General features: G+C 40.3%; 1 protein-coding gene across 8 annotated transcripts in view; it reads left to right on the top strand.

The window, feature by feature from the left end:
- The window catches only part of FYCO1 (FYVE and coiled-coil domain autophagy adaptor 1), a 46,758-nt gene that overhangs the window by 6,467 nt on the left and 22,271 nt on the right, over nucleotides 1–18,020 (top strand). For 6 of the 8 annotated variants that reach the window (XM_086848976.1, XM_086848964.1, XM_086848943.1 and 3 more), the window contains exons 2-11: nucleotides 2,819–2,995; nucleotides 4,500–4,606; nucleotides 5,701–5,826; nucleotides 9,479–9,585; nucleotides 10,448–10,591; nucleotides 11,321–11,414; nucleotides 11,824–14,454; nucleotides 15,337–15,429; nucleotides 16,458–16,576; nucleotides 17,478–17,645. In XM_086848976.1, the coding sequence (XP_086705102.1) occupies nucleotides 2,941–2,995; nucleotides 4,500–4,606; nucleotides 5,701–5,826; nucleotides 9,479–9,585; nucleotides 10,448–10,591; nucleotides 11,321–11,414; nucleotides 11,824–14,454; nucleotides 15,337–15,429; nucleotides 16,458–16,576; nucleotides 17,478–17,645 (3,644 nt within the window). In that variant the 5' untranslated portion in view covers nucleotides 2,819–2,940. Of the gene's footprint in view, nucleotides 1–2,537; nucleotides 2,708–2,818; nucleotides 2,996–4,499; nucleotides 4,607–5,700; nucleotides 5,827–9,478; nucleotides 9,586–10,447; nucleotides 10,592–11,320; nucleotides 11,415–11,823; nucleotides 14,455–15,336; nucleotides 15,430–16,457; nucleotides 16,577–17,477; nucleotides 17,646–18,020 lie in introns of those variants that run through there. The other 2 variants (XM_023919362.2, XM_086848954.1) reach the window with 1 other exon arrangement.

The raw sequence follows: 18,020 nt of genomic DNA, 5'->3' as shown, positions 1-18,020 counted from the left end.
ATGCTGTTTTCACAAAGCAAACATTTACAGGTGAGCATAGTAGGATAGGAAATGCTGGAGAAACAGGGAATTCTGGAGGAACTAAAGAATTCTGGGCAAAATATTCTGTGATCAGGAAGGACTAGATTAGGTGTTTACAGAACCTTTTCCTATTTTGAAACCTTAGGAAACCAGTTAAGATACATAATCAGCTTTCTTTGCCACAGGAAGTGAGAGCCCTGCACCTTTCTGTGGGATGGACTGTGTTTTCTAAGTGCACCTCTGGAAGGACCATGGAGGGGAAAAGAACCTTTCTCCCTCCCCATTTTGTAGAGGAGGAGGCAAGTAGAAGTTTCAGTACATTTGCCCTATGCCACAGCCCAGGTCAAAAGATCCCCTCTGGGAAGAGAAGGGGATAAATGCATGTCTCGTCTGTGGGAGCTGATGCAAGAAAAGGGGAAGCTGTGAGACCTTGCTCCGGGTACTGAGAAAAGAGGTGACAGGGAGTAAGCAGAAGAGTGGGCTGTGCAGCTTCATGCTTCCAGCTGATTTGTGGTTTCTTTTCAGGGTTCTCACATTCTGCCTAGAAGATCCAAACTGGAATAAAGATGTGTATTTTGGGCTGCTTTGGCACAGCAAGATCAACCCATTGGGAGCACAGAGCCTTCTCTAGCACTGTGCCACAGCTGTTGTGCACCAGTAGTCATTTATTTATGACTTCTGGGCATACACAGTAATTTAAGCAGTGCTAATGGGGCTGGGGAGACTCTGAACTGCCTTAGTCCTCTTCCAGTGGATGTCTGCTTGTGCACCCTGCTGGGAATTAGCACTTCATAAGGTCCTGTGCTGTGCCTGGCTGCCATAGGATGCCCAGTGTCCCACTCCCTGCTGGTTATTGCAAAATAAAGGCTCAATTCTCAACTTTCCACTCTCCTAGGCTTCTGGTAGATGCCTGCAGTTGGCCTGGTCATTTCTCCTGGCATGCCTCTTGCAAAGCCTTTGTGTCTCTGGAGCCTTGAATGGGAGCTTATTCTGGCTTTTGGGATGCACAGACAGGATCCCCTTGTTGGTTCTTGCTCTTTTCCCTCTATGTGTGAGGAAGAACAGTTGGTTTGGCCACACTTTTTGGCTTCCTTTGCCCACATGGCACAATCTTCTCACTGAAGCTCCTTTGTGTAACAGTTGCCAAACTGAACAGATATGGCTGATATTACTGAGTGTGCTTAGAAAAGGAACCATTGACTCACTGAGTTTTTACTCTTGCTTTTTTTCAGTAGTATTGAAACTCAGCAAGTCGGCAAGAAGTGTGGTACTTTGTATGGTGTCTGGGTAGCGTCGAGATAGGAATCTTGGGTACATCACACTGGTGATTTAAGGTTGTGTTTGACACCACAGATCAGGCAGTCTATGGTGTTCTGGTCTTCTGGCCCTGAAGCAACCGGTTGTGGTGCGGATTTTGCAGGCCAAGGCCTTTCCCCAGACAGCACATGGTCAGTATGACACTTGTGTCATAACAACTAACATGAAAACATGGAAATGGAAACTAGCATGTAACAAAGCACAGCTATGCACAGAACCACACGAGTAAGCCTAGTTTCAGCCTGCTCTTTATACTTAATATGTCTTTATGGCTTTGTTAATATTTGCTTTGTTTCAAACAGAAAAAGAGTACGGGATCACTTCCTAGCAATACCTTAATATACAGGGTAGGAAGGATGATCTGTCTGATTAATCCAGACACCTACTTCAGCCATGCAAATTTACCTCTTTTGGGAGTGAAAGAATGGAAAGAGAAAGAAGATATAATATGACCTAATCACATTCAATTCAAAAGTTTGTAAGATTTTAATTACAACTTAATTTCATTGCAGTTCACCTTGAATTATAACAAAAGCACTGATGTATATCAGCAATTTTCTTAAAAATTCAGTACTTTGTCTTTGCTTGAAACTTTGGCTGTACCTCTGCAGACAGAATTCTGAACAACTTTTGAACAGGATGCTGAGTAAATTCCCTATGTAGTTTCTTCGTGGCTTTTTTCTTGGAATGATTGTTCCCAGATTAGCATTGGAAAGATTGCATCCCCAGGCATGGTTGTTTTAGTAAAGTGTTCGAGGCTTTTAATTAATTTTACTTTAAGAAAGATTTTTTTGTGGGTGCCAAGTACAATTTATCCTAAGCAAAGGTGGTGCAAGGTATGTTGATCCAGCCAGGGATGCTTTAACAGAGCTTAAAATAAAGTGGTGTCATCTTACATGTGTAGGGAACAGTGGGTTCTGAGAAGGGGTAGAGAGGTGTTCCTTGTGCTAAAATCACGCTCCAGTACTAAAGATTTTAACAGCTCTTGCACATTAAAAATACGCTTCAGTGCCAGAGAGTAAAGCATGCATAATTTTTGACTCCTTGGCCTGTGCCTACTCTGTGTCTTGAAAGTCTTTCTGAAATGGAAAAGTTGTCTTATCTTTTTACTCTGCAGCCTGTAGGGAAGATCTGGCAGAGGGTTAGGGGAGGGAAAATCACGTGTCACTAGAACCTCCCTCGGGGTCACAAGATAGATTGAGTGAAATGCCAGCCAGAGCTGAGCTGTACTACCAACTGTGTTGTAACTCCAGCCAGAGAAAATTGCTCTCTGAGGTTTGACTAGTAGTTTTGAAAGATATAACTGAAGAAATAACTGAAATGGAAGGTGACAACTAGAAGAAAATATTAAGGAGATTCCTGGGAAAGGGTTGGCCTTGGAATTCATTACTCAGCAGTATCTAAAATGCCAAAGCACCTCTCTTATACTCATTTGAGCTGTTAAAGACTTTAATTTTATCTTTGACTTTTACAATTGCAGGTGTCACAGAGAAAAATAATCAGCATCAACCTAATGGTCATCAAGGATATGAACTCTGCTGTTTTTATCTAGATGGATGAAAAGGTTAACAACCCAGAAGGGGAGTTCCTTTTGTTTCCAAGATGGCAGCAACTAGTGGTGAAAGCCAGCTGCAGCGGATTATCAGAGACTTACAAGGTACAGTGAGTGCCATGCTGACAGATACATTCTGGAGGCTGGACTGCATCCTCCAGGGTTTAGATAACAGAGATTAGGAGTTGTGTTTTCAATTGTGTAACTCTTTCCTGCAGCATTGTAGCAACATAATTCAAGGTGTGCAGTGTGACTGTTTTTTTTTGTTAGATAAGTGCTGTACCTTCTGCAGGACCTGAATTCTTAACCTCTGTAAATTTAAACATACAAGAAAAGAAATAAGTTTCACAATTCAAAGGTATGTGTGTGAGGTTTGTGTTGTGAGCCAGTGCTTCATTGGCATGCATGGAGCTGTGCTGCTACAGGACTTCATATGAAGTTAGGAGAAGGGGCCTAAAACTCAGCCTTCCTTAATGGGAAGCTTGTGTGGAGTTGATGCTAATGTGGGTAGGGGAAAAAACCAGGAGGCCAAGAAAGTCTGAGTCTCCTTTCTCTACCTGAGAAAGGAGACTCAGAGGAAGGGTGCTGAAGAATTATGCCTGCTGTTCTTGCTGCAGTGGAACCTGTCCTCCACTAGAAGTAGCCAACCTCATTTTCAACAGTTCTGTTGCAGGCAGAATTGGTATGAGATTCATAACGGTTTTTCTGCTTTCTTTCTGTCTAATCAGCTGCCTATACCAAGATTCTGATATTTTTCCTTTTAATTTTTATTAAATAAAAGGTATATGCACCAAAGCTGAAAATGTAGATCTTCATGTAACATAAAAAAGGAGATCTATGTGACTACTAACAAGAAGAAATTTTAATTTTCAGAAGATTATTGAGTGGGACTGGGAGCTAAAGCTCACTCAGTCACATGAAATAAGACCAAGGGGAAAGCAAGCTCAAAATCAGTAATTTCTGATGCTGAGAAGTACATCCTTTTGGGGCTAAAGTGTCCAGGGGGACAATAGAGACTTGAGATTTCTTCACCCACTATGGGTGTACATTTCAGAGAAGAGGAATTGCTATATGCTTATTTTTTATGTAAATTATTTTTTCATTTGTGTCTGTAACCAGCACAAACTGAACCTTCCTGAATAAAGCATGGAGAAGATAAATGTGCTGACTGAATGACTGTTCTCGTGTTACTGATCCCCTTTAGCAGATTACGTGCTTTGTCCTTTCTAATCAGAATTCTGTTTGTCCTGTAGCAATACCTTAATGTCCACATGAGACAGCAAAAAGTTATTTCTCTTCCCTCTGCTGAGGTAGCAATTAGCAATTGTCTGTTAGCAGGTTTTGCTAAGTGTCAGAAGTGCTGGGTATGTCTTTAAAAAGAAATAATCCATAGAAGAGATTGACAGTTTGAACTCATGTTTTCTTATAGGTGGTCTCAAATTGCAAGCTTATCAGTCATTTTTCTCGTACTGTCCATAAGACATTTCAGCTAAAAGAAGAAGAGTCCACATGCAGAATGTCCATGAAGAAAGCATTTATTTAGTTGTTTATGGATTCAGTGCTATGTGTCCTTTGAATTAGTTAACTGTTTTGGTGTCTTGTTTTAAAGATGCAGTGACTGAATTAAGTAAAGAATTTAAAGAAGGAGGTGAACCGATCACAGATGACAGTGTCAACTTGCAAAAATTCTCCTACAAGCTTGAGTACCTTTTACAGGTAAGAAGTAATTCGTGTCATTTGTAATCCACCAGTAAAGCTCGGCCTTATTTTCTCTTGCTGACTCTTCAGCATGTGGAGCTTAACTCAAATAATCATGAATTGAGTTGACGCTCTCTTTCTGTTTTATTTTGGTATGTGTAATAGGAGGACTGAACTATGTGCTGTCTATTATACTTAATTCAAGTGAAAATAAATGTAATCAAAAGGCAGTGCTGGAAGTTTGACTGAGGAATGTCAGGCATTTCTTTATTAATCTGAAAGATCTGAGCTTGATTTTAAAGATATATCGTACTAAATTATCCTGAAAAAACTGTGTTAATGATACTTTGACATTTTAATGCAAAATAAATACTGGATGTGAGCAATTTATAGAATTTTCAGCAATTTTGCTTTGGAAAGTTGTTTTTATTGTGTGGAAAGCTTAAGGCAAAAGGCTGATTTTTAATCTGGAGGGCTGCTTTTTGTCCACCATTAAGGTTTAAGTGAAAGAGGACACTGCTGGGCAAACTGAAGTTCAGTTTGCATAGTGTGGTGTCCACATATACCATAATCATGTCACTGATTGCAACAAATACTAGACTTAATATTATAATCTAGGGAAGGGTGTTTGAATGGGGTTGCAGAGCAGAAACTGAAAAATCCTTTGGGATTTGAATAGTGCAAGGTGCAGTCCATATCCTTGCTGCATTGCTGCTCTGAATATGATTAGCTAGAGCAGGTTTTTCTGGTACATACACGTGTGCTACTGCCACACTTAATTGAAGGTCTCTCAGCAAGAGGTTGTTAGTGTCTTGCTCTTGAACAGCTGCTGAATCTGCTGCCAGTCTTTATCTCAGGAGTTTTGAATGGATGTCTGTATTTTAAACAGACACAGAACATTATTATCTCTTACTGTCAGTTAAGAAGCTTTTGTGACTTCTGGATTACATCAGTACAGTGCAGTGTCTCTTTCCTTTGTGAATGCATTGGCTAAAGCTAAGAGGAGTCATGAAAGCACATGCTGCTGGGAGTGGAACAGGATTCCAAGTAGCTATATATAAGTATATTTCTATTTAAATTTTGCTCATTTTATTTTGTTTTCCTGGTTTAAGTTTGACCAGAAAGAAAAAAGCACATTGCTGGGGAGCAGAAAAGACTACTGGGATTATTTCTGCGACTGTCTGGCGAAAATCAAAGGAGCTAATGATGGAATCCGCTTTGTCAAGTCTATTACAGAAGTAAGTATATCAGTTAAGCATCAGAATATGTGGTTTATGTTTTGCCATGCTTTTTCAGAGAGCAGTAGCAACAAACAAAAAAAAATAAACTGCTTTTAATATACAGCAAAAAACTTGGGGATTTTTTTAAAAATAATTTTCACATAAAGTATCAAAATGCAAAATGACCTTTTTTACTAGGGCACTAAATTATGTGGGATTAGGAAGCCTGATTTCTGTTTCAGAGACCACTTACACAGGTGAATGGACCTGTTTGTCTCTGGTTGTGGCCTGCATTTTCATAAACTTAGTGCCATTTTCTCTAAAAATAAATGAAAAATTAAGTCAAGGGTAGAGTGTGCCATCTTCAGCAAAGCTTATGGCAGGATGTGGCTCCAAGTGTAAGATGAAAGGCTTACCATATTTGACTTTTCTTAACACTTTTTTAATTGGTCCATAGAGTTGAGGAGGACTGACTGAGAGCAGCAGTTTCATCTTCTGAACTCTGTTCCTCTATGTAAAATAGCATGATGAAATGACTAGGGATGATTGTTATTATTCCCTTGGGTAAACTGTCAGGAGCAGCACAAAAAGGGTTGTTCCTGCTAGATTTAGATTAGTAATAAAAGCTTAAACTTGTAAAAACCACATTATGTCTTCAGCTCAATGCATGGGTGAAATAAAAGCTGTGAGAATCTTTCAGTGTTGATCCTGTCTGAGTCTTCAGAATTGTTTGAAGAAGATTTTCCTAGTGAGTAGAAGAGGCAGTGTTGTCGTGGTGCTGGCCAGCATTGTCCTGATGCTCACTTCCATTATCTGTGAGCAGTGCTAACTTAAATAGGCAAGTTAACTGTTTACAGCAGATTTTCCTATTCTCTTGGGAATTTTTCCACAGCAGCTCTAGATAGTGTGGTTTTGATGCATCTGAAAGAGAACTATGATACTGTAGCAGAGGCAGGCTCTGGGTTCCCTACCTCTCTTTTTTTCTCTTCTCAACCTTGACAGTGTTAAATTTTGCTGTTTCAAGATGAACAATTCAAGGAAGGGCTCCAGTTTGTTTTACCAGTGGGAAGGAAAAGAGGGGAGAGGCACAGAAATTTGGGTTGTATTTCCTACTACAGGACAGCTAGAGAATTAAGGACAGTAGCTGCTGCTGCTGCTGCTGGAAGAATCCTTTGACTACAGATGGTGGGCCCTAAATTGTCAGTAGCAGGAGCCAATCAGATTTATCTGCAAAAGTGGCTGTGCTGTAGTCTTCAGCACTCTGTTGCTTGTGGTATCACCTGTCTACTGCCACGTGTGAAGACTGCTCTGCTTTTTCCTTCTTCAATACCTCTGGCCGTTAACTTGTTAGCACAGCATCAGAAATTATAATTCGGAAGCAGGATATTTTCTACTTCAGTTTATGTGCAGCCATAGAAATTATCTTCTGGAAGGCTTCTTTAATCTTTATTAACTTGTGGTTTAGAAATATAAACTCTTAAAAAAAAGAATCAATGATCTATTTCAGGTAACTGAGCTGGCAGACTTGGGCCTCGAAGTTAAATGACACATGGCACAAATATATGTTTGTTATTCCCATTCATTACAGGTAGAAATCAGCAGCAAACTTTTGAATCTGGCTGGATAGAACATAAAGGTTTCCAAATGTCCTTTTTTTGCTTACTGAACAATATTAGTTGACTTTCAAACGTGGAAATGAACAAAAAGGAAAGAGTAATAGCAGTTAACTTAAAAAACAGTCAAACATTCAACAGCATAAATGCCTCTTCTGCTCTGCTTGCAGTACTTCCAATATTAGAGTGCACAATATACTAGTGAGGTGGAGCAAGGAAGCAAATAAGAATACCCTGGAAACTTGTTATCTGTTAATTAAGCAGAGGGCCTTATTTTTGAGAGCAGTAGGTGAGCAGTGTGTTCTGGACATTCCCCTTTCCCTTTCAAAAGGTGATTATGCTGAATACACATCCTTCCAAATCTTTACAGCCATACACTGCACCTTAGCTACAGTGTTTGCTGTCAACATAGGAACATTGTCAATACCAGACATTCTGCCTCCCTGATTTCTAGCAGGGCTCCAGCAGGAGGTGGCATGATTTTGCTTCCTAGTCAAATAGCCTTTAGCTACTTGTAGCTGAATATATTTAAATATTTTCCTCCATTTCTCATCACGTACCTTTGTTTTGGTCTTTCCATATTGCTTACAGAAAGTATAGCAATTTAAATTGATAAACCAGTGGGAATAAGGTTAGGATTAATTCTGTGGCTTCCAGAGTTTGGGGTTTTTTTTCAAAGTTATTAAGATAGCCAGTAAATATGCCTAGTTAGGAAAAAAACACTTGTAAGCTGCTGTGCACAGAGTAGGGATAGCATCTCCCTGAAGAAATGTTCAGATCTGCAGGGTGAATGAGGGTGAAAACCAGGTGGGAAATTAAATTTGCGTTTTCTGGGAAACTTAGTGTGCTTAGCGACCATGGTATTTTCCACTTTGTATCCTGTAGAATTCAAACCAAAAATCAGTAAAAAGTGTTGCTTTCTTTGCTTCACATTTCATTCAGGTTCCATTTATAAGGAACATTTTTATATGTAGTGGGTTACTGAGCTGTTTGTTACTTCAGAGCAGAAGCCCAGTAACAGCAGTAACAGGGAAGCTGAGGGTATTGCTCTCACTTCACCACAGTGGAATACTTATTGGCAGGAAAGAAAGCATGTGTGGCCCCTGAGCCTTCTTTCACACTAACCTTTCAGGCAAAGTTTACAGTAACCTACTAACTTGTGCCTCACCCTCTGTAGTATTTGTCTTGGCATCTATTTTAAATCATAAATGTGTTTGCTTTGTTAGTTTGATGAGAAGTTAGGTGAGAAATTCTTTCATCACACTCCTTTTCCATTCCTAAATTGGTTACTGACTTTGATGGGAAGAAGAAATGAAACACAACTATTCACTGTTTCACTATTTTGCAGGACAGAAAATGGTTCAGATTAAAAAATAAAGTATCAATTTTTCAAATCAATAGTTATAAAAAAAATCAGCGCTGAGCTTTGCGATCCCCCTTACGTTGATTTAACAGCTGTCTTCATAAAAAGATCCATTAATTTTGGTCATGCAGCTGTTCTTGGTCTGAAGAAAGAATTAGATTTTAATCAACTTTATGGCTAAGTATTAAGGAAGGCTTTTTGCATTGTCTGGGGTTACTGTGTCCATGGGGATGTATATTTATATATGTGTACATCATTGTTCTATGACTAAATCTGTCCTAAAGCTCTTCCAGCTGTGGCCATACACATCTTCAGTAACTTAAGCAGTCACTTCTGCCTTTGCTGGGCACATTGAGATTTGCCTTATATTTAAATTTAAATTGTCCTTAGCACAGTCTGTGCTCAGGTACTCCATATATTAGATGATTCATTGGTCCTGTGGTGCCTTTCATATTATTATAAAGTGGACAACAGCCAGCTGTAGAAACAAATTCATCATTCCGAAAAGATTCCACCCAATGACAGGCTTAGGAAGTGTTTCTCAGTGGCAATTCTTACTGGCTTCTTTTACAACTTTTTCCTTTACAGTGGCTTATTGGGAGTAATTTTGTGTTGCTTTGTAGGCTATTCTGGCCATGTGTACATGATTACAAATGATATTTAACTTTCTTTTCTTGTGGTTTCTCTCTTCCAGCTACGAACCTCTCTTGGAAAAGGAAGAGCATTTATTCGTTATTCCCTGGTTCACCAAAGGCTAGCAGACACCTTGCAGCAGTGTTTTATGAACACCAAAGTGACCAGGTGAATAGCAAGTGCTTTTTTAACTAATGGGTGTTTGCTCAGTGTGATCAAGCAACATCACCTAGTAGCTATTGAAAGAAATTGAAATGCTTCCAAGTGTTTGGCTTGGAGAGGTGGTAATAGGATATGAAGGATCATAGACCTTTTGGCCTGGGTCACTGGTTCATACCTATCTTGGGCTTGTAAAGATTGAAAGTTATTATAGCTTAATATGTGTGGAGTGGGTTGTGCTGATGCTTCTTTAGATCAGTTTCAAGGCTGATGTATTTATAAGTATTGAAGACCCTGGGTTTGATGGGCTATTCATCCTGAGAGAGGATTAATTTGGATGTGTTGCACAAAGCCCCAGAAATCATTTGCATAAATCTGTGGATGGTCACACAAAGGAGCAACTTGCCCTTGGCCAAGAAATTCCAAAGATGGTTTGTATTTGGTTGGAGGGACACTGCTAGGGCTTTAAGGAAAATACAGCTATTTTCACAATGTACTTCTGGATGATGCTTTCTGTTCCTCATTTTTGATATATTAAATGTGTGTTTTAGGTATTTACTGTGTGATTGTCCAGTGTACAGCAAATATTTTGCATTGTCAGTGATTTGACCAAGCACTAGAGGAAAAAATATTTTGTGCAGGGTCTCCTTTAAAGATATTTATGAGGGATTAATTAAGTTTGTTTAATTTCATTGACATTGAAGGGATGGGATCTTTTTTGATGCATCTGGTTGTTTTCATTTGTGTTTAGAATACTGTATCATAGTTTTTCTGAGGTGGCGTGAATAATGATGTAGGGGTTTTCTTGTAAGAGAAACTGCTGCTTCCCTTTTGCTTATGAGTGACTACTTCTCTTTTGTTTGTTTTCAAGTGACTGGTACTATGCAAGAAGTCCGTTTCTGAACTCCAAGATGAGTTCTGACATTGTGGGTCAACTGTATGAGCTCACTGATGTTCAGTTTGACTTGGCATCAAGAGGCTATGATTTAGATGCTGCTTGGCCAGCATTTGCCAGGTAAGATGGAGCTACACTGTGATTTTGTATTAACAAGGACATAAAACACCTGCCTGCTAATGGATCTGTAAAAGCTTCTGCTTTTGAGAGTAGGAATATTTGTGTTTGAACAGGTATATGCTTTTTCCATGTAATTAATCCATGACCAAGTTATCCTGTTTCTCCTTCAGTGTACTGAGCACCAGTGATCAGAGATTATGGTCTGTAATACGGCACTTCCAGTAGCTGCAGTTTAGTCCCAAATCCCAATCTCATCTGAACAGGTGCAGGAAGAAATCTCCTTAGCTTCCTCTGTTTCAGGAGCTGAGACATGTAGTGACTTCACAGCCAAGCAGTGTGCTTCACTTGCAGCCGTGGTGATCCCACCTTCAAGGGGGGATAGCAAAAACTACCAGGTCTGGTTCAGGTCCATTTGGATCAATGGGGGTTTCCTAGGGCCCTTTGCTGCCACCATCTGGTTGAGCCGCTGCCACACAGCAGTACAGTTCCCTAGAGCAAGGCTGCGCTGGTTCTTGTGGATGAGGGAAGTGACATCACCTATTAGAGGTGCCTTGAATATCCCTGTCTTATATTTCGTCAAATTCAGTGGTTGCTGGCCGAGACAGAAAGTACAGTTATGTCTTTTTTTATGTGATAGTTACCACTAGATAAATCTTACATATACAAGTAGAAGGAGACATATATATGTGCTTAGACTTACCTTAGATACTCTTTCTCTGTGATCAACAGGAGGACTCTGTCCTCACTTGGATCTTCAGCATATTTATGGAAGCCCCCAAGTCGCAGTTCCAGCATGAGCAGTTTAGTTAGCAATTATTTGCAGGTAAGCAAATTGCAAATAAATGTTTATATGCCATGATAGATCTTTGGTTAACATAGTTCCAGAGAACTTAATAGTTTTATTATGGTTACGAGTCTTACAATATAAACTGCAAAAAGCATTTTTAATTAAAAGTAAAGAGAATTGTCTGACAGCTGCTTCAACTTAACATGCAAATCTTGTAAAAGAAAAAATATATGTTCAGAAGGCTACCTGCAGATAGGTATGTTTTCATTTATCATTTGGGAAAACAAGCCCCATTTCCTACAAACTGGTATCTTGTAGTGCTATGAAGGCAACATACAATTTCACTGCACATTAAGAACCTGAACTTGCTCTCATTTGAGCACAGCATTTAAATGAATATTTAATGCTACTTAAACTTTCTGATTTTCCCCTTCTGTTCATTTAGGCACAAGAGTTTCCTTCCAGCCCTGATGTAAATAACTCACTAAATGTTGAACACCTTGAGGGATATGAAGAAATGCGTTTAGAACTCGACCAGGCTGAGCTGAGGCAGAGGGAACTTCAAGATCGTATTCACCAGCTAGAAATTGAAAACCAGGAGCTCCAGGCAGCTGTCAGCCTTCAAAAAGAGCAAGTACAGGTAGAAAAGGAGAAGAGCAATAACTACAGTGAGGAGAACTCCCGGCTGACAAGGATGATCACAGAGTTACAGAAGCAGTGTGAGATCTCACACTCCACTCAGAGCACTGTCCATGACCTGCAGAAGTGTCTACAGTCACTGGAACTGAGTGCAGCGGAGCAGCAGAAGGAACATTCAATAAAGGTGGACCAGCTGTTGACCAGCAAGGAAGATTGTGCCTCAGAATTGCAGGTTTCAAATCAGGAGCTGGAGGCCTCTAGGGCTTTGATAGCTGTGAAGGATCTTTGCATTGATGAGCTCAAAGCCAAGCTGAGTTCCATGGAACAGAGGAACCTCAACCTCCTTGCAAAAGTTGATGCTGCCTTGGATCAAAAGGGACAGGAAGCCACAGCCCAGTATGACTCTGCTGTACAAATACAGGCACTGTTAGAGAAGCTTCAGGAAATGGAAAAGGAAAAGGCAGATATGCAAAAACTCAGTGATGAACATGCATCTCAGCTGAAGGCAGCAAGGGAGGAGCTGCTGCTGAAAGAACAGGCACAGAAGGAACTGGAATCCAGATACAGTAGCCTCACTGCTAACTCCAAAGAAGAGAGTGAAAAGCTGATTGGGAGCCTGGAGACTATGGCAAAGGAAAAGGATGCACTTCAGAAGGCCCTGACTCTGAAAGGAAAGGAAGTGGCTGAGCTCCAGACCCAGGTAATGGGGTCTCTGGCTCAGGTGGGTTCACTGGAAAAAAAACTTGAGGAAGCCAGGAAAGAAAAAGAGAAACTTGAGGAGGAGTATGGTAGGAGGGAAGGAGCACTGAAACAGGAATCCCAGTCGCAAGCAGAGCAACTTGAACTACAGGAGGGTCGCTTAACAAAGGTGAGTCAGACTGTGTGTAGCCTTCAGGAGCAAAACCGGAAACTCATGTCTGAGAAGGAGCGTCTCGGGCAGAAAGTCAAGGAGCTGGAGGAGCAGATGGAGCAGCAAAACTCTGCAGCGAGTGAATTGGATGAGGAGAGCAGAAAACTGAAAGCAGAGAATGAGAATTTGCAACAGTCTAAGAAGAAGATGGAAGAGAAGCTGAAAAATCTGGAAGCTTCTAAAGCTTCCCTAGAAGCCGATGTAGCCAGGTTGAGAGCCTCTGAGAAGCAGCTTCAGAGTGAGATAGATGATGCCCTGGTGTCAGTTGATGAAAAAGAAAAGAAGCTCCGGGGTGAGAACAAACAGCTTGATGAAGACTTGCAGAATGCCAGGAGGCAAGGCCAAATTCTAGAGGAGAGGCTGGAGGCTCTGAACTCAGAATATGAAGAACTAAAACAAAGAGAAGAGACCTCCAAGGAGTCTTATGTCTCACTTGAAGCACAGCTGAAGAGTGCCAAACAGCATAGTTTACAAATGGAAAAAAGCTTGGACACCTTGAAGGAAAGCAAAGAGTGTCTCCAGTCACAGCTCACAGAGAAAGAAGCAGAACTGCAGGGCATGGAGAGCCAATGTCAACAGCTAAGAGCAGAATCTGAAAGATACAGGAAGAAAGCGGAGACTCTTGAGATAGAAAAGCTCAGTGTTGAAAAGACATGCCTTCATCAGACAAAACTTATAGAATCTCTCACATCAGAAAAGGAATCTGTGGAAAAACAGCAGCTACAGCAGGCGGCATCCCTGGAGAAGGAGGCAAAAGATCTGGCTTTCAGAATGAGCATGAGTGAAGAGCAGCTGGAGGTCAGCCGAGGTGAAGTGTCCAGGCTGCAGGCAGAAGTCCTTGATCTGCGAGTCAAGCTTCAGCAGGCCACTGATGAGAGAGAGAGGATGAGAAGTGAGCTGGCAGTTGCTGAGGCTGTCTCAAGTGAGCAGAAGACACTTGTCCAGCAGCTGAAAGAGCAGAGTGAGTCTCTCAACAGAAATCACGTACAAGAACTGGTGCAATGTAAAGAAAGGGAAGAAAAGCTGAAAAAAGAGCAGGAGAGAACAGCCCATCAAAAAGCTGAGCTGGAAAGTAATTTGATGGACCTAAAGGAAGAGCTGTCTAAGGTTAAGCGCTATTTGGAAAATGCTAGAGTGGAAAATGAAGAAAATAAAGATCTCCTCCACAGGACAAACACTGATATGGCTGAACTTGGTATTCAGATTTGTGCCTTGACCTCTGAAAAGGTGGATGCAGAAGAGCAGTTGGCCCAGGCCACAGAAAGGTTCAAAGAATTGGAAGAACAAGCAGCAGAGCAACAGGAGAAGCTGAAACTTGACATCTCTAATCTCAGAGAGGAGAACAAGAGCCTGCAAGAGAAATTAGAGGAGGCTCAAATGTGTGCCGCAGCTGTCCCAAGTCTGCAATTGCAGCTGGAGACAATAAAGAAACAGGCACAGAGTTTCCAAGAGACCAGCCAAGAAGAGCTGTCTGCAATAAAATTTCAAATGAGCACAGAGATTCTAAATTATCAGACAAAATTCAAGGTAAATTAATGTAATTATTATAGCTGAGGAAGCTGCTTTACCATCTGCTGCAGCAATTACTGCATGAAATCCTGAGGTTTGTGTGGGTCAGGCTCTGAGACTAACATGCAACTAGCTTTAGCTTGGGAATCTCAAAATGTCTCTGTGCTCATGACCTAGGCCTATCTGAGGTAAAATAACTCTTCAGAGTTTTATGGACATGTATAGTGGAGAGGCCAGGTGATACAGAAAAGCAAGTCAATACTCATGAAGGTGATGATTTCATACATTGGTACTGAAGGTGGCATCTGCTGTCCCTCTGGTCACAGCTGTGGTTGTTTCCTCTTTTTGTAGGAACATTACAACACCTGTTCCTCACACCTGTAACACTGCTCCTAAGAACTGATTTTGATGAAAGGAATCTTAAACTGAGACCAGTTGCTTTTGCGTTTAACTCCCTCATATTTTTAATTTCAGCTGCTCAAGGTAGCAGCTGGGAAGATCAAAGTTTTGCTTTCAATAAAGCATGAGTCAGCCTTGTGTATATGAAACAGCACACCTAAAGGCTGAAAATTTAATTGTGTTTGCTTTACCATTCTCATAAAATGTCTAAGATTGATGGTTGATCAGAAGCTTATGCCACTGCATGGGTTTGACCTTCTTTTTGTTGAGAATTGCAACAGCCTATGCAAAATAACAGTAAAACACAGTTTATGTGCCACCATAAAGTGAGTTTGCTTGATTCCAAGAATCGCATGTTTTTAGCTGTCTTTCATGAGCCAGTGGCACTGCATTTATCCCATGCATGGCAATAAGAGCACTCATAATTCACAGCTGGGAGCTTTGCAATTGAAGGGATGGCTGCTGGAGGATTATTAACTACTGGTTCGATCTCTCTGCCAGGCTGCCAATGAGGAGTGTGGGAAAGTAAGAGAGCAACTTCAGGAGCAGAAGCGACAACAGCATGCAGTGGAGGAAGAGATTACAGAGTTACAAGTAGGTGCTTGATCTGAATTAAAACCAGAGGTGTTTGTGTCAGCAGGCATTAGTGTTACAACTAGGAAGGCAAGCAGTATTTCTGATGACTGGCTGTGAGTCTGAGAATGCCCTTGTGTAAGTAAAGGTGCTACAGAGAAAATACTGGGCAGTTGACAGCCACTGAAGCAGAGATTATGAGAAACATGATGTCACTTAGGATTTGTCCTGCCTTGAAAGCTGGTCAGGTTTTATGTAAGACCTGGCTGTGTGTTCTGTTCATAATGGGGGTGTGGGTTTAAGATGGGTCTTTCTTAGGCCCTACATTCCCATACAGCCATATGTGTAGGTCCATCAATTTGCAGGTTGAAAAGGGCACTGAATTAGAGAATTGATGTGGCTGAGAAATAACCCAGCCAGAAAAATCCCAGAATTTTTATAATAAGTTCATCAAACAGTTGAGTTAGAAGGGTCATACTGAGCTGAAAGAATCTGGAAAGAAGAAAGTTAAGATTACTGGATGTGGCCTTGCCTGCTAGGAGAAATACATACCTTTAGATGCAATTAGGTATGTTCCCTGAGGACTCCAAGTTTGGCAGACTTCTCTGGAGAGTCTAGCTGTGAAAGAAGTTGGGTTGTTTTCGATTGTTCTTCATATTGCATATGATCTTATTAAATAATATTTTCCTCCTATTTAATTTTTTTTATTTGAAGCTTTTAGGTGGTGAAAAATTTTCAGGGTGTATTCTTTTGCCATTATTTTTGGAAAATTTTTCTTGATAAGGAGGCAAAAACTCAACTGACATGGACTAACAAGAATTACAGGCTTAACACTGTCTTATTTTAGCGTGTATCCCTTATTCAGTATGACAGAAGTAATCAGTCACTAGTACACAACTAATTACTGCCTGCTTATACAATAATATCTTAATCAGTTGTTTGGCTGTAACTGATTCTTTTAAAACATTGTTAGCTGTCTTGGTAATTGTCCTGTGCATGGTAAAGTCTTGTTTTTATATGTAAGGACATACAGTAATTCATTTCACTAGGCTGCAAACACGAATTTGTGTAGAAAGCTGGATGAAGCAAGAGAGCAGCTGTCAGAATCAGAATCTGCTCGGCTGCAGAAGGAAGAGGAAGTGACTTCTCTTAGAGAACTTGTGGAAAGGTGAGAGTTTGGGTTCTTTACAGAAACTTTTATTTTGTAGGCCAAGCAAGGGGACAATAATCAAAACATATTGAAAATTGCCATAGTTTATGAAGTACCATATGTCACAGGATTTATATAGAACAAATAGCACACGGGCACTGGCAGGGAATATCAGATTGGCAGATGAGAAACATGGAAATTATCCAGCAGACGTGAATGCACGGTTTAGTTTTTACTGTATTGTTTATTTAGCTAATATAAATTCATGAAAGAAATTTCTATAATGGCTTTTTACCTTATAGGTTAAGCACAAAATTAAAACAATATTGGGTTTATTTTGTAAGGAATGGAAATTTTGTACTTTTGGACTGTTTGTTTTTTCTCTCCTCTTCATGAAGTTTCAGGCAATCAGTAAGAATTATCTGAATGCGACCACATCCTGCATGTTGGTCAGGTCAACCTTTGTCAGGTTTCTTATCAGCTTTAGTAATCTAACTCAGGATGTGTTTTCAAGGTCTGTAATGTGGGCCTGTGTGGTGTGAATAATATGACAGTCAGAAATAGATCTTCATGAGGCTCACACAGTCCAATAGGTTAACCAAAGCCTATGTATTTTTATATCCTTGTGCTGATATCATCTGTATTATTCCTAGTTGGTATCCATCATATGCTTTGCTATAAGCAGGGCATCCAAGAAATTGCTGGTTGCTGGCTGTGTTTATTAGATAATGGATCTATGTGCATTTTCAGTGATGCAGGAAACTGGGGAGATTCTGTCTAGCTCTAAAAGACATGCACACTGAGAAAAATTTCACTGAAATTACCTGTTTATCAGGGTGGAGGAGCCCTTCCTTCCATAGGGAGGACTTAAATTTACGTGAGCTAAAAATGATTCATAATTGCCTTTGTATTTGATCAGGATCCAAAAAGAAGCTGATGAAGCAAAAGAGAAGATCCTGGATTACACTGAGAAGCTCAGCAAGGTGGCAGCAGACAAAGATAGCAGCGACCAGAAGTTATTTGCTGAACTGGATGACCTGACAAGAACAAAGCAGTTCCTTGAAGAACGTTTGATAGAACTTATCAGGTTAGCTTAAAAATAAAGAGTAAGCAGAAATTAAAATACTTGCTTAGGATGTTCAGGGATACTGCTTAGGTCATCCAGGCTTATATTCTCAAACTGAAGATAAAAGTAAAGGCTGAATTCATTGGCAGTTGAAATTTTACATTTCCATAATACAGTCAAAAAATGTAACACTCAATAATATCTCCTTAATTTGCTGTCTGTTTTAAAAAAATATGTAGTTGTCTGCATGGCATGTGTTCTTCTCCCTGTCTTTGCAGAAGCTTCAGTAGGTTTTTTGATTTACCTTTATGTCTGAAAGCTCCTCCGAATTTTAGGAGCTAAGGAATTTTTACTGTGAAGCTTTCACCAGCATTCCAGTTGAGGTCGGTTAACAAT

The sequence above is a fragment of the Cyanistes caeruleus genome, chromosome 1 (genome assembly GCF_971803275.1).
Source record: "Cyanistes caeruleus chromosome 1, bCyaCae1.hap1.1, whole genome shotgun sequence".
In the NCBI taxonomy this organism is placed as follows: Eukaryota; Metazoa; Chordata; class Aves; order Passeriformes; family Paridae; genus Cyanistes; species Cyanistes caeruleus.
This window is presented reverse-complemented; position numbering and strand designations above follow the sequence as displayed.